The 22265-nt window shown below is 48.3% G+C and overlaps 1 protein-coding gene across 1 annotated transcript; it reads left to right on the top strand.

Moving 5' to 3' along the window:
- Positions 1-12256: 12256 nt before the first annotated feature.
- On the top strand, positions 12257-13207 carry LOC102459096 (olfactory receptor 1M1-like). Its single transcript, XM_089774389.1, has one exon. It carries the CDS (start codon positions 12257-12259, stop codon positions 13205-13207), a length of 951 nt encoding a protein of 316 aa, XP_089630515.1.
- The last annotated feature ends 9058 nt before the right edge of the window (positions 13208-22265 follow it).

The raw sequence follows: 22265 nt of genomic DNA on the forward strand, positions 1-22265 counted from the left end.
CAGCACCAGGAGAAAGGCGCATTTCCATTGGAAATTCAAATCCACCAAGGAGCATTCGATCCACTGATGAGATGAGAAAACCTGTCACTGAATACGCACGGGTGCACAAAAGGGATGGGAGGGGTAGGATGTAGCACAGGGCACAAACTCTTTGACCGGAGGACGACGTATGGAAACGGCACTTTGGAGACACTGCAAAGCACCCTTGGTTTGTTGGGAACCTTACGGCTTTTCCTTCTGGATCAGGAACTCCTGTGGAGGCGCCCCCTGGGAAGTGTGGAACGTGCCCGGTTAAGGTACATCCTAGTGAGAGGAGTCCCATATTGAGTGTGCTTCTAAACCTCTGCACACGGCTTAGAGCTGGGAGTAGCAGCAAAGGCAGAAGAAGGTTACACTGATGTGTGAAAAGGGAAACTGAGGCACGCCAATTCATGTGGGGTACGCGTCTTTCTTGGGTGTGAAGTTAGAAATGAGATGTGTCCATCTGTCTATCATTGTCAATCTTCTAATTCTGGGGTGGGCCTCTCCGTGGCCGAATTCCTGCCCACCTAGGGCTTGGATCCAGCCCGTGAGGCAGTTTCAGGCTCTGCCCCAGCTCGCTGCCTAGAGCAGGAGGGGGGCACGAGTCCCTCAAACAACCTCTATTTAAAGGGCTCTTGTCATCCCCGTACTTAGATCCAGTCGATCCAGGGAAGGCACCTGTCCTTTAAATAGACACAGCTGAGGGCGGAGGGTCTCTGGCTCCCTAGCAACACGCTAGAGGTGGGGGAGCCGCCAGCCCTCTCAGCTTTGCTATTTAACGGGCTGTCCTGTTCCCCTGCTAGGCAAAGGGTTGCCTGACAGGTGCAGGGAAGGCAGGAGACCTTTAAATAGAAGCATTAAAAGGGCTTGAGTCTGACACCCAAGCAACAGCGTTAGACGCTGGGGGAGCTGTGGGCCCCCTAAGTGCTTTCTTTAAAGGGCTGGCACCTTCCCCACACTTGTCTGGCCGTGTGTTGCCTAGTAGCTGCGGTGAACAGGAGAGCCCTTTCAATGGGAACAGCTCAAAGGGATCCTGCGTCTCTGGCAATGCACGGGGGGGTGATGGTGGAACTGGGGACCATGTCAGCTACATACAGGGCTCGTGTGTTCCCCAACTGGCCAACATCAGGTGGTTCTGAGAGGATGAACCAAACAAGCACCTCTCAGCTGATCCACCCCCTGTCGCTCTTTCCCTTCCTCTCCAGCCGGACTGTCACTGGGTTGTAACAAACAACGTGACTGACATTGGTCGTGTGGTCTCTTGACTGTATTTTACACTGAGCCAGCTGGGCGCAGTGATTTCCTTTCAATTCATCCCCCTCCATGTCACACTGTCCATGCAACACAACGAAGAGGAGCCTGGTGTTTGTTGGGCTGCTTTGTGAGCATGGACAGATCCATACTGCCCCACCAGTCAACTTCCCGTCCACAGCCAGCCCCCTGCTCTACACGGTATCACTCTGCTAATGGGTGGTAATGGCCAAACCGTTCTGTACCACTCAGCATCTTGTCTCTGATATTCATGTGTCCTGTGCAGCTCAGGGAAAGATGCTCAGTCACCGAGGGCGGGTTTTTTGGGTCAGCTCCTTTGCAGGGGGAAGGCAACAGTTACTTTCTCCACATCTGATCTGTGCTGGGATCTGTGTCGTTCCCCCCCCCCCCTGTTCCCAGAATGCCCAGCAGCAGAGGGCAGGTGTGTTCACGAGACAGCGATCCAGCTGCGCCTTTCCCATCTTACATGCACAGCCCTGTCCCTCTCATGGAAGGCCCTGTGTTTGTCTACTCCTATGCAGAATGAATTTCCTTATTTGGAGTAACATTAAGGTAACGTACGTCTCTGCACAGCTGGGAGGAACCCTCACTGCAAGGTATTACGCAGATTTGAAAACTTTGCCATAGGGGTAATTGGTCCATCTAGGCCATGTCAGGCATTGGAGAACTCATTATTCACAGAATTAAAACGACGTACGAGAGAGAAACACAATGAGGAATTGCGCAGACCAGTTGTGAGAATAATTTGGAAGAATCACGTTCAAAGCCATTTGGAGGGTCTGGCCCATGAAAGCTCATCACCTAATAAAACATCTTGTTAGTCTTTAAAGAGGGTCGGCTCTAGGCACCAGCAAACCAAGCATGTGCTTGGGGCAGCACATTACTAGGGGCAGTATTCTGGCCGCCCCTCAGAGACACTGGTTGGAGAACTCCTCAACTCCTGACTCTTACCGCCTGACGTGGGCCTCCCTGTGGCTGCCCAATCAACAGGCGGGGCGGCGGACTGCAATGGGCCAGCAGCCAGCCACCCTCCGCAAGCGGGGTGCGCGGGGCAAGTGGCGCTCGCAGCCCCTCAGTGATTGGCTGAGGCGCCATGACATCACAGTTCCGGGGCTGCCTTGCTGCCTTCCCTCAACACCAGGGAGAAAAACGTGCCCTCTAGTGAGCGCGAGAGGGCGTTGTGGCGGGGCAGGGTGGAGAACCAGCCACACACCGCTCCAGTCGCCTTCCCAGCGCAGCTGCAGCTGCCCAGCACCCAGCGGCCGCGGAGCGGGGAATGCCCGAGGGAGGCTCCCATGAATCAAACTCCAGCGCCTGGGGATCGTTCGCGCTCCTCTGACTGGCACCAGCCAGCACGGCCCGACGTGCAGGTGGCGCCATGGGCTTTGAGAACAGCAGCGGCGCCAGAGCACTACGGACCTAGTGGGCGAGCCGCTTTCCCCAGGCTGTGTGGGGCAGGTGGCACAGAGCGATCCGGGGCCAGACAAGAGGCAGCCTGGGTCTCCGCAGCCAGGGACCGCGCTGGGAGCCAGGCGCCTTTGGTCATCTCTCCGCCTGCCTTGCGCTTACTAGTGACCCCTCCGGCCGCAGCAGATGCCCTCGGCCAAAGAGTTTGCAGGAGTGTGTGTGTATGGGGAGGGGGGCGAACCTTGGCAAATGGGGGGCGACTCTCTCCCCCTTTTCTCTCCCTCAGTGCTGGGCGTGGAGGGAGGGGAGAGCTGCAGCCTTGGTGGAACCGGGTGGAAGGAAGGCCCTGCCCGGGCCATGATGATTCACACCAAGGTGCCTAGGCAGGGGGGAGGGGAGAGTGACTTTGCAGCCCGATATGGTTGGTCTGGAGGCGAGGAGCCGCTGGAGGGGGCCTCGCTTTCACCAGCTCAGAGATTTGGGGGGGGGGTGTCCCTAGCCTTGCCCATTATGTTTCCTGGCTGTGTCCCCGCGTATCCCCAGAGGGACCCGAGCCACTTTCACCCCTCCCCCAGGGCGCTCCGACATTTCCATGTGTGCTGGGGGGAGGGGACTCGAGGGCTTGGCGGGGAGAGGGGAAGGACATGGAGTTTGGTCAGTGGGGGAAAGTGGGAGAGGGGAGCAGACTGGGTCCGGTGGGGAGGGGGAATGGGTTTGGCTTGGAGGGAACAGTGGGTGCAGAGTTGATCAGGTGGGGGACAGAAAGGGGAACAGACTGCATCCGGTCAGCGAGGGGTCGAGTTTGCCTGGGAGGGGAGAGAAGGTGGAAACTGGATTTGGTGAGTGTGCGGGGGAGTTAGGATGTGTGTGGATGGGGATGTGTGTGGAGGTGAGACAGGACGTAGGCTGGGTTTGGCCGGAGGGCGAGGTGGGAGTCAAAGAGCTGCAAGGTGAAATGATGCTTTCCTCCTCAGTGCCTGTCCTGCAGCAGCGGGGGGGAGGGCGTCCAAAAATTTTTTTGCTTGGGGCGGTAAAAAACCTAGAGCCAGGGCTTTAAAGTGCTGCAAAGTCAGGAAGTTACAAAAGCACCACAAGTGTGTGTTGGGAGGTGTGTGTGAATGATTCAGTGTGTGCGTGTGTGTGTGTGTGTGTGTGTGTGTGTGTGTGTGTGCTTGTGTGAGACAGAGAGTAGATCAGTGTGTGTTTGTGAGACAGTGGCTTTCTGATTCTGACACTGTCATTCACATTCTAAAGCAGTTGGTGCCTAAATCACGTATGTGCCTTTAAATCTCAGAGCCGATGCGACAGGGAGATTCACTCTTTTGCTCCCATGGCCGGTGTTTGGAGAGCCAGGTCTAGGGGTCAGACTGACCTGGGAGCTTTGGCCAAAAATTGTTGAAATCTCTCAAACCGGGGACATTTAATTGTTTTCCCCCTAGAAAGCAGCTCTCGGTTCTGCCTCTACAAACACTCATAAACTGGTGCAATTGACCCTGGCAGATCTGAGAACAGGTAACAACCCTTGGGCAGAGCCGGCATAAGCTATGGGCTGACCAGGCTACCGCCAGGGCACCCCATTGTAGGGGGCGCTGAGCCGGGCTGCTGGGCCGGGCGGGGATGGGGCTGCACATGAGCCGCACTTCCGGCCCCTGGGGGGCACGAATGACTTGGGCCAGCCCTGCCCTTGGGGTGTGTACAGGACGGATTTCTCATGTCCTTGTCTGTTTTCAGATGCATCTTTCAAATGGTGGGTTTTGCCTTGAATCTGCTACAACAGCAGATACCGGTTAGACTTTATACCAAAGGTTGGGGGTTTGGGTTTTTCTCTCATGGGGTTTCTCTCTGCTCAACCTCAAAAGGGTAATTTCCTCCCCCCGCCCACCTCGAGCTACACGCACAACCCTTGAGTGAGCTCGGATGCTAAAACTAGCAGCGTAGCCTCAGCAGCACAGACTAACTACCCGCAGCCATCTGAGATCCCAGGTACAGACACAGGTGCGTATCGCCAGCCACTGGTTCTGCTGCCCTGTTCTCATTGCTCATTCAATGCTGCCAAGCTCATCAAAGCTGGGGAGTGACACCTCTCACTTGTAGGGTGGACAAACCCATCTTTGAGCTTTAAATAGTCTCCATTTCCCGTCTATTGACTTGTTATGTCCTCGTGACTGGCTGAAATGACATGATGAAGATATTTCAAACCCCTGAATGTTTAGAGCTCCATGCTTATCGGGCGCTTTTCTGTTTCTAGACACGTATTATGGAAGGGAGAAACCAAACGCCCATCGTGGAATTGATCCTTGTCACATTTGGGAATGGCCCAGAACTGCAGCCCCTCCTCTTCCTGCTGTCACTAGTCATCTACATTGCAGCTGTTGCTGGGAACCTCCTCATCATTGTGCCATGGATGATGGATCTTTGGCATTTCCTACACCATGGTGGTACCTTTCATTCTACAATTCACATACTGTGGACCAAAGGAATTTGACCATTTCTTCTGTGATTTTTCATCCATTGGTAGGTTCTGTGGCGAGACATGGACTCTGGTGATACTACTGACATTTGTTTTGTCTTTCGAAAAACTCTTGTGGTCTTTCTGTTTACTCTTGTTATCTACATTAGTATCATCGCCATCATCCTGAGGATCCTTTCCAGCACTGGGAAGGAAAAGGCCTTTTCCACCTGCTTCTCTTACATCATTGTGGTTGCAGCTTTCTATGGCATAAAGGGAAACAAGAAGACCTTTTATAAATACATTAAAAGCAAGAGGAAGACCAAGGACAGGGTAGGCCCACTGCTTAGTGAGGAGGGAGAAGTAGTAAGAGGAAACTTGGAAATGGCGAAGATGCTTAATGACTTCTTTGTTTCGGTCTTCACCGAGAAGTCTGGAGGTGTGCCTAACGTAGTGAATACAAGCAGAGAGAGGGTAAGTTTAGAAGATAGGTTACACAAATAACAAGTTAAAAATCACTTAGGAAAGTTAGATGTCAGCAAGTCACCAGGGCCTGATGAAATGCATCCCAGGATACTCAAGGAGCTGATAGAGGAGGTATCTGAGCCTTTAGCTATGATCTTTGAAAAATCATGGAAGACAGGGGAGATTCCAGAAGACTGGAAAAGGGCAAATAGTGTGCCCATCTATAAAAAGAGGAATAAGAACAACCCAGGAAACTACAGACTGGTCAGTTTAACATCTGTCCCAGGGAAGATAATGGAGCAGGTAATTAAGGAAATCATATGCAAACACTTGGAAGGTAATAAAGTGATAGGGAATAGCCAGCATGGGTTTATGAAGAACAAGTCATGCCAAACTAATCTGATAGCTTTCTTTGATAGGATAACAAGCCTTGTGGATAAGGGAGAAGCGGTGGATGTCATATACCTAGACTTTAGTAAGGCATTTGATACGGTCTCGCATGATATTCTTATTGATAAACTAGGCAAATATAACTTAGATAGGGCCACGATAAGGTGGGTGCATAATTGGCTGGATAACCGTAGTCAGAGAGTTGTTGTTAACGGTGCTAAATCCTGCTGGAAAGGGATAACAAGTGGAGTTCCGCAAGGGTCTGTTTTGGGACCCGTACTGTTCAATATCTTCATCAATGATGAAGATATTGGGATAGAGAGTACGCTTATTAAGTTTGCAGATGATACCAAACTGGGTGGGGTTGCAACTTCCTTGGAGGATAGGGACATAATTCAAAATGACCTTAGCAAGTTAGAGAAATAGTCAGAGGTAAACAGGATGAAGTTTAATAAAGAGAAATGCAAAGTGCTCCACTTAGGAAGGAACAATCAGTTCCATACATACAAGATGGGAAGCGACTGTCTAGGAAGGAGCATGGCGGAAAGGGATCCAGGGGTCATAGTGGACCACAAGTTGAATATGAGTCAACAGTGTGATGCTGTTGCAAAAAAAGCAAATATGATTCTAGGTTGTATCAACAGGTGTGTTGTAAGCAAAACTCGTGAAGTCATTCTGCTGCTCTACTCTGCACTAGTTAGGCCTCAGCTGGAGTACTGTGTCCAGTTCTGGACACCACATTTCAAGAAAGATGTGGAGAAATTGGAAAGGGGACAGAGAAGAGCGACAAGAATGATTAAAGGTCTAGAGAACATGACCTATGAAGCCAGGCTTCATGAACTGGGCTTGTTTAGTTTGGAAAAAAGAAGATTAAGGGGGGACATGATAGCGGTTTTCAAACATCTAAAAGGGTGTCACAAGGAGGAAGGAGAAAATTTGTTCCTCTTGGCTACTGAGAATAGGACAAGGAGTAATGGGCTTAAAGTGCAGCAAGGGAGGTTTAGATTGGACATTAGGAAAAAATTCCTAACTGTCAGGGTGGTCAAATATTGGAATAAATTGCCAAGGGAGGTGGTGGAATCTCCCTCTCTGGAGATATTTAAGAACAGGTTAGATAGACATCTGTCAGGGATGGTGTAGACAGAGCTTGGTCCTGCCTTGAGGGCGGGGGGCTGGACTCGATGACCTCTCGAGGTCCCTTCCAGTCCTATGATTCTATGATTCTTGGCTAGCCTGAGGCAGCAGCTCCATGCTCTAAGTCCCAACCTGATGCCCTGCCGGCACTGGTTCCGGCCAGCCTTAACTTCGGTTCAGGGTCCACTCAGTGTGGTCATGCTAGTTTGAATTAGAAACATGCTAATTCAAATTAGTTTTTTGGTCTAGATGCACTATTTCAAATTAGCTTAGTTCAAATTAACTAATTCGAATTAAATTAGTTCAAATTAGTGCTGTAGTGTAGACATACCCAGGGTTAGGGAGGGGTAAGTGGAAAGACATGAGGGAGGAATGGGGCACAAACCCCGAATGAGGCAGACTAGGTAGGCTCTTAGTGCTCCTCAGGGTGTAAGCTGTCCCGCAGGGCCTGCTGGATAGACATACCCCCGCAAGGACCTCCCAGATGGCAGCCTGCACCAAGTGCAGCCTGGCTCCCAGCAATGTGTCCAAGAGAAGCACCAAAGTGCCCAGGGGTGGCTCTTGCTCCATGTTGCAGAGTGCTGTGGTGTCCTGAGTGAGGGCAACCGGAGTATGCAGAGACAAAATGCTTTGCTGTCCCTCATCGAGATAGGCAAGCAAGCAAGGAACCCTGTCTGGGAGGGTCCTTTAAGCACAGACCTCAGACATAGTAAGTCCTGACATGGTGCCCTGCTGGAACTGGTTCCGGCCAGTCTTAAATGTGATTCAGAGTCCACTCAGTATGGATGCACTATTTTGAAATAGGAAAATTCTATTTCGAAATGCATTTTTGTGCGTAGATGCATTATTCCGAAATAAGCGTAGAAAGGGTCTGAAAGGGTCTTTCTGCCTCCCTCCTGCCTTTGTGACCACCAGGGGGCTTCTCTCTTCACTACCAATCTCCAGCTCCAGCTACTGGGGGCTTTCGCTCACCCCGCTGCCCCCGATTTCCTCCTTCCTCCCCACCACTCCGCTGTAGAGGATAAGAGCCGAGGGGGAACATTCTTGAGCACACGGCAGCTCCGCTAGAATCTCTCCCACATAGCCAGCTCCCTTCTTGGGTGCCTGCACCCCTCACTCCAGACTCCTCCTTTTTTGTTGAAAGAGTAAGAGCCAAAATTGTTTGGTTCCTCTGCAGTCACAACCTATTGCAGGTGTACTGAGGTTCGCTGAGTACAGCTCTTTTCGGCTGCAATAAGAAACACTTTGTAATACAGACCTGATGCTCTTTGGTTGGTTGCTGGGCAGCTGATATTTATTGCTTTGGTTTTGGGGTGTTCTGTGATCTGGGCTGATAGCCTGAAACCTCTTTGGGAAGCCCACACAAAACAGGCATTTCACTGAACACCCAATTTCATTTAAAGAAAATTTGCTGAGAAAATGAAATACCCAAGGTGAACAATGGCTGATGAGACTTAGGACACATCTACCAAGCAAGGAGAAGCCATCTCTGGCCTGCTCCAGCCGACATACACAGAGGCGCAGTTTTATTCCCGAGAAGACCTTCAGGTTGGGGTTTCAAGCCAAGGTCTGGAACCCTTCCACATCGTTGGCTCTAGATCCCTCGTTCCAGCAATGAAATAGCCCCAAGAAACCTTGTCCACTGGCACAGGTGAGTTGCAGTAGTTGTGTGCCGCTGAGAATTAGCTTTAGTCAGTCTTAGAATCCACCCCCACGTGTCTTGTCTCTTGACCACAGGAGTAAAATCCCCCCCTGTAGCTTGGGATTTAGAAGCCTTCAGGGCTGAGTGTACCCCATGTCACCTTTGCTCATAAATGTATTGATTAGTTGGTTGGATTATGAGGCAACACAGATCACTGAACCAGTCCGTCCCAGCCCACTCCCACTGGGGCCATAAGCTCCTGATCACCGACCAGACAGTCCTTCTGTGTGAGGGTGCTCTGGTCTGGCCCAGCCAGTCAGCTCTGGAGTTCACAGACAAGAGCAGGATAATTGGTAAGGATACCTGTAAGACTCCTTCTTACCGGTGCGCTGACTGGTTCCTTGTGCAACATCCCAACCCATTCCTGTGATGTTGTTCTAGCAGAAATAAGAAGCATTTTTGGCAAAACAGCGCATTTATGTTGTCCTAAATATTTGTACTTGCTGTATTTGATTGTCCCATTTATATTTTTGCCTCATATTGGATCTCAAATTATGAATACGGAGCATGAATCTTTATTCCCAATGTATTTACACAGCCGTACCCCACTGGGGAAGAGGCTGTCAGTGCAGACAGATCACTGAGCCCTGTAATGAGACATTAGGGAGAACAACAGGCCTCAGGAGAAGCCCAAATCCCACATGAGGAGCCTTCTGGAGACTGCTGCAGAGACCACAGTTAACAGGTGTTGTAATTCTGTGAGGCCAGGGGATCAAACAACATGACTCTGGGCTCCCTCTTCCCATGGTGTTTTTCCACAGCCTGGTCTGGGGAGCAGTTTTGAAACAGTTTTGCCAGAGCTATATAAGGGAGGGGGTGAAATCATCCATTTTCACTCCCCACACAAGAGGATGCTGGGAAGGAGCTGGGGAAGACAGACTGACCTGGGGGAAGGGATGGATCATGACTGAAGGCGTCTTACCCGGTGTCTGGAATCCCAAGAACCCCAAGCTACAAAGCAAATGCAACTTCTGCCTTGCAAAGCTCCCAGACGGTCGGTTCCATCCCTCCGGGTGAGAATCTGCTTGTTCCTCCTGACTCTGCCCCGTGTGTTCTGCAGAGTGTGTGTCAGGTTAGTTGCTGATAATCTGCTTTTTTGTCCCTGAAATCCATTTCTATCTGCTGTTTGTTGTTAATTAACTTGTATGTAGTCTTATTGAAACCAGTGAGCCTTTAAGCAAAATGTGTTGGGAGAAAATTCTCCCCTCGGTTAACACATGTGGGGATTTTCGTCTCCACGTTAGGGGGGTGGAAACAGAAGAACAAATATCTCCCTCTTGGTGGTTTCACCTGACAGTAAGGTGGTGGGGCAGCTTCCCCCGTGGCCTAGGGGATGGGGTGCTCGCCTGGGAAGGATGGGGCTGTGGCTTCTAGGCCCAGCTTGGGTGGGCCAAAAAGGATCAGCCCCAGGGCCAGAGGGATAAATGGTGCCTTAACGATAAGGTGGTGGGGCGGCTTCCCCCCGTGGCCTAGGAGGTAGGGTGCTCACCTGGGAAGGACGGGGTCGTGGGCTCAGGATTGGAACCCTGAGCTGCCACTGGTTATCTTGACTAGCTTCCCTCCGCAGTGTCTAGTCAGGGAGCACTGCAGATGGGCTGTGCCTGGTGTCGGGGGAAGTGCACCAGTGGAGTGTTGTCTGCAGCTCGGCACAGTGCAAGCAGGATCTATGTCTCCCATGCCCAGCAACAGAGCACAGGTGTGTTCACAAGACAGCAACATGCCTCTGCCTTTCCCATCCCACATGCACAGTCCTGTCTCTCTCACCGATGTCTCTGAGTTTTTCTAAATCCAAGTGCAGAATGAATTTCATTCTGTGCAGTAATATCAAGGTAACATATATCTCTGCACAACTGGGAGGAACCCTCACCCCCAAGCATTATGCATATTTTAAAACTTTGCCATAGGGTTAATAAGACATGTCAGGCATTGGAGAACTCATTATTCAAAGAATTAAACTGACATATGAGATAGGAACAAAATGAGGAATTGCACAGACAGGTTATAAGAACATTTTGGAAGAGTCAAATTACAAAGCAAGTATGGGTCTTTCTGGGAGTTACAAGAGCACCACAAGTATGTGTTGGAAGGTGAGTGTGTGTGTGTATGTGTGTGAGTATGAGAGAGCATGTGGAGTGATTCCAACACACTGTTTTTCACATTCTAAACCAGTTGGTGCCTAAATCCTTTAGGTTCCTTTAAATCTTAGAGCCAATGTGATGAGGAGATTCAAATTTTCTTCATGTGGCCAGTGTTCGGAGTTCCAGATCTAGAGATCAGACTGACTTGGGAGCTTTGGCCAAAAATCTTTGAAATCTTTCAAAACGGGAGCATTGAATGGTTTTTTTCCTCATAGAAAACGGCTCTCAGTTCTGCCTCTATAGACACTCATAAAGCTGATGCAATTTACCCTGGAGGCTCTGAGATCAGGTTCAATCCATGGGGTGTGTTCAGGGAACATGTGTTGTGTCCTTGTCTGTTTCTAGCTGCATCTTTCAAATGGTGCATTTGTTTCTTTGACTCTCCTGCAAAAGCGGATACCAAAGCTTGGGGGGTTGGGTTTTCTCTTATGGGGTTTATCTCTACTCAACCTCAGAAAGGCAATTCCCTCTCACCTCCCCCACCTCCAAGAGCTACATGCACTATCCTTGATTGAGCTTGGCAGCACAGACTAAGGGTATGTCTACACTACCCCGCTAGTTCGAACTAGCGGGGTAATGTATGCATACCGCACTTGCTAATGAAGCCCGGGATTTGAATTTCCCGGGCTTCATTAGCATAAGCGGGGAGCCGCCATTTTTAAATCCCCGCTGCTTCGAACCCCGTGTAGCGCGGCTACACGGGGCTCGAACTAGGTAGTTCGGACTAGGGTCCTATTCCGAACTACCGTTACTCCTCGTGAAACGAGGTGTACCGGTAGTTCGGAATAGGCACCCTAGTCCAAACTACCTAGTTCGAGCCCCGTGTAGCCGCGCTACACGGGGTTCGAAGCAGCGGGGATTTAAAAATGGCGGCTCCCCGCTTATGCTAATGAAGCCCGGGAAATTCAAATCCCGGGCTTCATTAGCAAGTGCAGTATGCATACATTACCCTCCTAGTTCGAACTAGGAGGGTAGTGTAGACATACCCTATCTGTCTGAAGCCATCTGAGCTCCCACGTATGGAAACAGTTTTGTATCGCCAGCCATTGGCTATGCTGCCCTGTTCTCATTGCTCATTCGATGCTGCTACTTGATCAAAGCTGGCGCATGTTACTCAGCTGGGAGTGACACCTCTCAGCTGCACAGTGGACAAAACCTTCTATTGACTTGTTTTCTGTGCTTGACATTGCCTGAAATGACATGGTGAAGATACTTCACACCCCTGAGTGTTGAAGTCTCCATGCGTATCTGATACTTTTCTGTTTCTAGACACGTATCATGGAAGGAAGAAACCAAACACCCATTGTGGAACTGATCCTTGTCGGGTTTGGGAATGACCCAGAACTGCAGCCCCTCCTCTTCCTGCTGTTTCTAGTGATCTACATTGCGGCTGTGGCTGGGAACCTCCTCATCATTGTGCTGGTGGTGGCTGATCGGCACCTTCACACCCCCATGTACTACTTCGTGGCCAACTTGTCCGCTGTGGAGATCTGCTACGTCTCCACCACCCTGCCCAGGCTGATTGGCAGCCTCGCGACTGGGGACAGAACCATTTCTCTTCACAACTGCTTTGTGCAATTCGATTTCTACGGAATCCTCTCCACTGCAGAAACTTTGCTGCTCTCGACCATGTGCTGTGATCGGTATCTAGCGATCTGCCACCCCCTCCGCTACCCTGCTCTGATGAACGGCAGGGTGTGTGGACACATGGTGGCAGGGTGCTGGATATTCAGCATTTCCTACACAGTCATGCTACAAACTTTCATTCTCCAATTCACATACTGCGGCCCCAAGGAATTTGATCATTTCTTTTGTGATTTTGCGTCCGATGGTAGGTTCTGTGGCACAACACGGACTCTGATACTACTGATATTTATTATGTCTGTTATCATAACTTTTGGGATCTTTCTGTTTACTCTTGTGACCTACATTTGTATTATCATCACCATCCTGAGAATCCCTTCCAGCACCGGAAAGCAAAAGGCCTTTTCCACCTGCTCCTCTCACCTCATTGTGGTTGCAGTTTACTATGTGAGTGGATTTACAATCTACGCGCTTTCACAGTTCCAGCTCCCCACGATCCTGTACAAAATATTTTCTGTCATGAGCACAGTCCTGATACCTTTGATCAACCCTCTTATCTACTGCCTGAGAAACAAGGAGGTCCATCAGGCCCTAAGAAAAGCTGGTATGAACCTGGTTGATTTCAGACACAGGCAGGGAGTGTAAAAGGGCAAACGTTGGCAAGCAGTAAAATAGAGAAGAACTCTTACATCAGGCCTATTGGACCCATTGAAAGGAGAGTTACCCCAAATAGACTTTACTTCCTGTTGTCTCCTTTTTGATTTCTTGCTTTCTGCCTGCAGTTCTCCGACTTTCTCAGCTTTTCTTTTTCATATCAGCCCTGTGGTTTAGTGCCATTCTCCACTTCACTGATTTGTAGGGAAAGAAATGAAACTCTGTGAAGGGTTAGAAGTATGGCTCCACTAGCCACCCTAGTTCAAACTAGGGTGGCTAATGTAGTCATTCAAACTTGCAAATGAAGCCCGGGATTTAAATATCCCAGGATTCGTTTGCACGTTCCCGGGCACTGCCATTTTTAAATGCCTGGTAGCTCGAACTATCTGCAGGAGGAGTAACGGTAGTTCGAATTAAGAGTGTTAATTCGAACTACCTAGCCCATGCCATGTGTAGTCGTGGGCAGGTAGTTCAAGCTACCGGGCATTTTAAAATGGCGGCGCACGGGAACATGTAAATGAAGCCTGGAATACTTAAATCTTGGGCTTCATTTGCAAGTTCGAATGACTACATTAGCCACCCTAGTTCGAACTAGGGTGGCTAGTGTAGCCATACCTAAGTGTCTTCCAAGTAGCATTCCCTGCCTATCCATGCACTTGTCAGAGGCCAGGCACCCCTGTCTCCTCCAATACTGACAGCCCCATGGATATTGGTACAGAGATATAACATGCAAACAGAAGGCGTTTGGCAGCAACCTTCATGCTCATAAAGTCTGACTTTTCTCCCTGTCAAAATAAAAAGAGTTAATAATAACCATAGATTCACAGAATCCCACAGCTGGAGTCCAGTCCCCTGCCCAAAGCCAGGGCTTTGTCAAGCCGGGACTTAAACACCTCTAGGGATGGAGACTCCACCCCCTCCCTGGTGAACCCAGCCCAGCGCTTCCCCACCCACCTAGGGAAACACTATATCTAATATCCAACCTGGAGATCTCCCACTGCAACTTGAGACCATTGCTCCTTGTTCTGCACCCGTCACTACTGTGAACAGCCTCTCTCCAGCCTCTTCAGGAAGTTGAAGGCTGCTATCAAATCTCCCCTCACTCCTCTTTTCTGCAGACTAAATAAACCCAACTCCCTCTGCCTCCCCTCATAGGTCATATGCTCCAGGACCCTCATAATTTTGGTTGCTTTCTGCTGGACCCTCTCCAATGTGCCCACATCCTTTCTGTACTTGGGGGCCCAGAAGTGGACACAATACTCCAGATGTGGCCTCACTAGAGATAAATGAAGGGGAATAATCACATCTCTGGATCTTCTGGCAATGCTCATCCTAATGCAACCTAATATGCCATTAGCCTTCTTCGCTACAAGGGCACCCTGTTGATTTATAACCAGCTTCTCATCCACTGTAATCCACAGGTCCTTTTCTGCAGAACTGCTACTTATCCAACCAGTCCCCAGCCTGTACCAATGCTTGGGATTCTTAGGTCCCAAATGCAGAACACTGCACTTGTCCTTGTTGAACCTCATCAGATTGCTTGTGGTCCAAATCTCCAATTTCTCTAAGTCACTCTGGACTCTATCCTTGCCCTCCAATGTACCTACGTTTTCCCCTAGCTCAGTGTCATCCGCAAACATGCTGAGGGTGCAATCCATCCCTTCATCCAGGTCATTAATAAAGATATTGAACAAAACCGAACCTATAACTCAACCTTCGGGCACTCCGCTAGAAACCGACCGCCATTCTGATATCAAAGCATGGAGCACTACCCACTGGGCCCAAACTTTTAGCCAGCTTTCTATCCATCTTACACTCAATTTATCCAATCTATATTCTTTAACTTGCTGGCAAGAATATTGTGGGAGACTGTAAGAAAAGCCTTGCTAAATCATAGAATCATAGAATCATAGAATAATAGGACTGGAAGGGACCTCGAGAGGTCATCGAGTCCAGCCCCCCGCCCTCAAGGCAGGATCAAGCTCCGTCTACACCATCCCTGACAGATGTCTATCTAACCTGTTCTTAAATATCTCCAGAGAGGGAGATTCCACCACCTCCCTTGGCAATTTATTCCAATATTTGACCACCCTGACAGTTAGGAATTTTTTCCTAATGTCCAATCTAAACCTCCCCTGCTGCACTTTAAGCCCATTACTCCTTGTCCTGTCCTCAGAAACCAAGAGGAACAAATTTTCGCCTTCCTCCTTGTGACACCCTTTTAGATATTTGAAAACCGCTATCATGTCCCCCCTTAATCTTCTTTTTTCCAAACTAAACAAGCCCAGTTCATGAAGCCTGGCTTCATAGGTCATGTTCTCTAGACCTTTAATCATTCTTGTCGCTCTTCTCTGTACCCTTTCCAATTTCTCCACATCTTTCTTGAAATGTGGCGCCCAGAACTGAACACAGTACTCCAGCTGAGGCCTAACTAGTGCAGAGTAGAGCGGCAGAATGACTTCACGAGTTTTGCTTACAACGCACCTGTTGATACAACCTAGAATCATATTTGCTTTTTTTGCAACAGCATCACACTGTTGACTCATATTCAACTTGTGGTCCACTATGACCCCTAGATCCCTTTCTGCCATGCTCCTTCCTAGACAGTCGCTTCCCATCTTGTATGTATGGAACTGATTGTTCCTTCCTAAGTGGAGCACTTTGCATTTCTCTTTATTAAACCTCATCCTGTTTACCTCTGACCATTTCTCTAACTTGCTAAGGTCATTTTGAATTATGTCCCTATCCTCCAAAGAAGTTGCAACCCCACCCAGTTTGGTATCATCTGCAAACTTAATAAGAGTACTCTCTATCCCAATATCTACATCATTGATGAAGATATTGAACAGTACGGGTCCCAAAACAGACCCTTGAGGAACTCCACTTGTTATCCCTTTCCAGCAGGATTTAGAACCGTTAACAACAACTCTCTGACTACGGTTATCCAGCCAATTATGCACCCACCTTATCGTGGCCCTATCTAAGTTATATTTGCCTAGTTTATCAATAAGAATATCATGCGAGACCGTATCAAATGCCTTACTAAAGTCTAGGTATATGACATCCACCGCTTCTCCCTTATCCACAAGGCTCGTTATCTTATCAAAGAAAGCTATCAGATTAGTTTGACATGACTTGTTCTTCACAAACCCATGCTGGCTATTCCCTATCACTTTATTACTTTCCAAGTGTTTGCATACGATTTCCTTAATTACCTGCTCCATTATCTTCCCTGGGACAGACGTTAAACTGACCGGTCTATAATTTCCTGGGTTGTTCTTATTCCCCTTTTTATAGATGGGCACAATATTTGCCCTTTTCCAGTCTTCTGGAATCTCCCCTGTCTGCCATGATTTTTCAAAGATCATAGCTAAAGGCTCAGATACCTCCTCTATCAGCTCCTTGAGTATCCTGGGATGCATTTCATCAGGACCTGGTGACTTGCTGACATCTAACTTTCCTAAGTGATTTTTAACTTGTTCTTTGTGTATCCTATCTTCTAAACTTACCCTCTCTCTGCTTGTATTCACTACGTTAGGCACACCTCCAGACTTCTCGGTGAAGACCGAAACAAAGAAGTCATTGAGCATCTCCGCCATTTCCAAGTTCCCTGTTACTGCTTCTCCCTTCTCGCTAAGCAGTGGGCCTACCCTGTCCTTGGTCTTCCTCTTGCTTTTAATGTATTTATAAAAGGTCTTCTTGTTTCCCTTTATGCCGGTAGCTAGTTTGATCTCATTTTGTGCCTTTGCCTTTCTAATCTTGCCCCTGCATTCCCGTGTTGCTTGCCTATATTCATCCTTTGTTAGTTGTCCTAGTTTCCATTTTTTATATGACTCCTTTTTAATTTTGAGATCATGCAAGATCTCCTTGTTAAGCCAAGCTGGTCTTTTGCCATATTTTCTATCTTTCCTACACAGCGGAATTGTTTGCTTTTGGGCCCTTAACAACGTCCCTTTGAAATACTTCCAACTCTCCTCAGTTGTTTTTCCCTTCAGTCTTGCTTCCCATGGGACCCTACCTACAAGTTCTCTGAGCTTATCAAAATCTGCCTTCCTGAAATCCATAACCTCAATTGTGCTGGTCTCCCTTCTACCTTTCCTTAAGATCATGAACTCTATTATTTCGTGATCACTGTCCCCTATACTGTCTTCCACTTTCAAGTTCTCAACTAGTTCCTCCCTATTTGTTAAAACCAAATCCAGAACAGCTTCTCCTCTGGTAGCTTTTTCAACCTTCTGAAACAGAAAGTTGTCTCCAATGCAGTCCAGAAACTTATTGGATAGCCTGTGCCTCGCTGTGTTAGTTTCCCAACATATGTCTGGATAGTTGAAGTCCCCCATCACCACCAAATCTTGGGCTTTGGATAGTTTTGTTAATTGTTTAAAAAAGGCCTCATCCACCTCTTCCACCTGGCTAGGTGGCCTGTAGTAGACTCCTAGCATGATATCACCCTCGTTTTTTACCCCTTTTAGCTTAACCCAGAGACTCTCTACACAGCGATCTCCTACGTTCATCTCCACTTCAGTCCAAGTGTGTACATTTTTAATATACAAGGCAACCCCTCCTCCCTTTTTTCCCTGTCTGTCCTTCCTGAGCAAGCCGTACCCTTCCATACCAACATTCCAATCATGCGTCCCATCCCACCAGGTTTCTGTAATACCAATGATATCATAGTTGTATTTATTGGTTAGCAATTCCAGTTCTTCCTGCTTATTACCCATACTTCTCGCATTTGTATATAGGCATCTAAGATACTGATTTGATCTTGCCTCCCTGTTGTGCCCTGACCCTCCTTTCTCCTTGCCATTATAGGCCGTAGTCCCCCCCATTTCCAACCCATCTCCCAGTCCCGCACATGCAGCACTTACCTGTGGGCTTTGCTCACCTGCCCCCGACAAACCTAGTTTAAAGCCCTCCTCACAAGGTTAGCCAGTCTGTGTCCAAACAAGGCCTTCCCGCTCCTGGAAAGGTGAACTCCATCTCCGCCAAGTCAAGGTATATCACATCCACTGGCTTTCCCATGTCCACAGAGCTATGTACCTCATCATAAAAGCTAATCAGGTTGCTCAGGCACGACTTGCCCTTCGTGAATCCATGTTGACTATTTCTGATCACTTTCCACTATTCCAAGTGCCTCAAAATGGATTCTTTAAAGATCTTTTCCATGATTTTTCCAGGTACTGAGGTAAGAGTGACCTGACTATAGTTTCCTGGATCATTCTTCTTCCCTTTGATATCAGTTGAAGGCTACAATGTAGATCACTAGAAACAGCAGGAAGAGGAGGGGCTGTAGTTCAGGGCCGTTCCCAAACCCTACAAGGATCAATTCCATGATGGTCATTTGGTTTCTTCCTTCCACTATACATGTCTAGAACAGAAAAGCATCAGATACGCATGGAGCCAAGGGGCCAGTGTAGACGAGCCCTACGTGTCTAGAACAGAAAAACATCAGAGATACATGGAGCCCATGCTGACAGGTTATGCTGCTGGCTACCTGGCCAGACAGATGAGGTCAGTAACCTCACACATGCACACAAACTTTGTGTGTCGGACTCGCAAGCACACTCTCCCCCAAAACCACACACACATGCTATCCTACCTCTCTCTCTCTCTCTCTCTCTCTCTCTCTCTCTCTCACACACACATGCTATCCTACCTCTCTCTCTCTCTCTCTCACACACACACACACACACACACACACACTCACACACACAGAGTCTCTTTAACACTCACCTCCCTACACTTACTTGTGGTGTCCTTGTGTCTTCCAAGGTTTGCTTACCATAGTTTCTTAACTGGTCAATGCCATTTGACATTGTGTTTCTCTCTCGTCCTTCCATTTAATTCTTTGCATAATGAGTTCCAAAACACCTGACATGTCCTGGATGGAGGAATTATCCCTATGGCAAAGTTTTACAATCTATATGACATCTTGGGATGGGGTTTCCTACAGTTTGCACGTGCCCTTGTTATTATGGCACGGAATGAAATTTAGTCTGCACATGGCTTTGAAAAATCCAGGAACATCAGCAAGAGGGACCGGTCTGAGTATTGTAGGATAGGAAAGGTGGAGGAAGATTTCTGTCTCATGGAACATGCCTAGACACTTTGTCCTGGGCATTCTGGGACTAGGGCGGGGAGACACAGATCCCAGGACAGATCAGATATGGAGAAAGTCCTGCCCTCACTGACTGAGCATCTTTCCCTGAGCTACAAAGGACTCATGATTATGAGATGCAAGATTTTGTGCAGTACAGAATAGTTTGTCCTCTAAACCTCATTAAACCATCTGACCTCTAAAACCATTATCACCTACTAGCAGTATAATAACGTAGAGAGGAGGGGGCTGGCTGCGGATGGGAAGCTGACTGCTGGGGAAGGACAGGTCATATAACAGCCCAACAAACAGCAGGTTCCCTTTCGTTATATTGCTGCTTGAACAGTGTGACATGGAGGGTGATGAATTGTAAAGGAAATCACTGCACCCAGTTGGTTCATTGTAAAATGTAGTCAAGAGATCACATGACCATTGTCAGTCACATGCTGAAACCCAGTACCAATATGGCATAAGAGGAAGGGAAAGAGTGACATGGGGTGAATCAGTGAATAGGTACCTGGTCTGTTCATCCCCTCAGGAACATCTGATGTTGGCCAATGTTGGAAGACAGGGCACTGGGAAAAGCCTGTTGAGAGCCTATGGGTTAAGTTTAGAGGTGGAAACAACAGGGGGGATGTTGTGGTTGGTGTCTTCTACAGACCACTGGATCAGGTGGATGAGGTAGACGAGGGTTTCTTCAGACAACTAAGAGAAGCTTCCAGATCGCAGGCCCTGGTTCTCGTGGGGGACTTTAACCACCCTGACATCTGTTGGGAGACCAATACAGCAGTACACAGACAATCCAGGAAGTTTTTGGAGAATGTTGGGGATAAAGTGCTAAAGGAAATGACCAGGGGCCATGCCCAACTAGACCCATTGCTCACAGACGGGGAGGAACTAATAGGGGCTGTAGAGGTGGGTGACAACCTGGGAAGCAGTGATCACGAGAAGGTAGATTTCAGGAGCCTGACCAAAAGAAGAAAGGAGAAGAGCAAAATACACATCCTGCACTTCAGAAAAGCAGACTTTGACTCTCTCAGAGATCTGATGGGCAGGATACCCTGGGATGCTAACATGAAAGGGAAAGGAGTCCAGGAGAGCTGGCAGTATTTCAAAGAAGCCTTATGTAAGGTACAGGAAGACATCATCCTGATGCACAGTAAGAAAAGCAAATATGGTAGGCGACCAGATTGGTTTACCGGGAAAATCCTTGGTGAGCTTAAACAAAAAAAGGAAGCTTATAAGAAGTGGAAACTTGGACAGATGACTAGGGAGGAGTATAAATATATTGCTCAAGAATGCAGGGGAGTTATCAGGAAGGTGAAAGAGCAATTGGACTTACAGCTAGTACAGGATGTGAAGAGTAACAAGAAAGGCATGTTAGCAATGAGAGTGTGAAGGGCACTTCCTGAATGAGGGAGGTAACTTAGTGACAGATGAGGTGGGAAAAACTGACATACTGAATGCTTTCTTTGCCTCTGTCTTCACGGACAAGGTCAGGTCCCAGATTAATGCGCTAGGCAATGCATTATGGGAAGGAGATGGGCAGCTCTAGGTAGGGAAAAAACAAGTTAGGAACTATTTAGGAAAGCTAAACACACATGGGTCCAGATTTAATGCGTCTAAGGGTACTGAGGGAGTTGGCCAATGTCATTGCGGAGCTTTTGGCCATGATCTTTGAAAGAGCAGAAGAGATCCCCAATGGTTGGAAAAAGGCAAATGTAGTGCCCATCTTTAAAAAAGGGAAGAAGGACAATCCAGGGAACTATAGACCGGTCAGCCTTACCTAAATTCCTGGAAAAATCATGAAGGGGATTCTCAAGGAATCCATTATGAATAACTTGGAAGAGGGAAAAGTGATCAGGAATACTCAACATGGATTCACGAAGGGCAAATTCTGTCTGACCAATCAATGGCTCAATGTTAGGATGGTGGTCGGTTTCTAGTGGAGTGCCCCAAGGATCTGTTCTAGGTGTTTTGTTCAACATCTTTATTAATGCCCTGGATGAGGGGATGGATTGCATCCTCAACTGATTTGCAGATGACACGAAGCTACGGGGAGAGGGAGATACACTGGAGGGCAGGGATAGGGTCCAAAGTGACCTAGGTCATGTGCTCCAGCCCACGAATCATTTTGGTTTCCCTCCGCTGGGCCCTCTCCACTGTATCCACATCCTCCTTTTGTGTGTGTGGGGCTATAAATTGGATGCAAATCTTTAGCTGTGGCCTCATCGGTGCCAAAATAAAGAGGAATAATCAGTTCTCTGGATCGGCTGGCAATGCTCCTCCTAATGAACCCTGGGACGGACTGAGCCGGGTCTGGGCACCAATGAGAGCATCAGCTCAGGGTGAGTTGCTCAGGATGCAGGCTCCTTACAGTGCTTCACAGGAGACCTTTCCCAGATAAGACACAAATCATCACCTAGAGCGCTTCATCTGCAAATCCAACCAGCAAGAAGCCTCATGAGCACAACCCCTCAGATACCCCAGCTCTCCCTGTGCCACAGTCAGCCCTGGGTCTACACGCAGGTGAGGGGTTATAGAACCCAATCTCACCTACCACAAAGGGGTCCTCCCGGTCCCAAAGAACTAACCACAGATCCCGGGTCAATTTACACTTTAGGTCTTAGCCACAAGATCACCCTGCCCAAGCTGATTCGCAGTCTCGCGACTGGGGACAGAACCATTTCTTTTCAGAATAGTGATAGAAATGTAGCCGTGTTAGTCTGGGGTAGTTGAAGCAAAATGCAGGACAATGTAGCACTTTAAAGACTAACAAGATGGTTTATTAGATGATGAGCTTTCGTGGGCCAGACCCACTTCCTCAGATCAAATAGTGGAAGAAAGTAGTCACAACCATATATACCAAAGGATACAATTAAAAAAATGAACAAATATGAAAAGGACAAATCACACTGCAGAACAGAAAGGGGATGCGGGGGGGTGGGAAGG

The sequence above is a fragment of the Pelodiscus sinensis genome, chromosome 30 (genome assembly GCF_052426305.1).
Source record: "Pelodiscus sinensis isolate ZL-2025 chromosome 30, ASM5242630v1, whole genome shotgun sequence".
NCBI classification, from domain to species: domain Eukaryota; kingdom Metazoa; phylum Chordata; order Testudines; family Trionychidae; genus Pelodiscus; species Pelodiscus sinensis.

What these genes read in the sequence shown, in the direction of transcription:
- LOC102459096 (XM_089774389.1), top strand. Translation starts at nt 12,257, where the DNA reads ATGGAAGGAAGAAACCAAACACCCATTGTGGAACTGATCCTTGTCGGG.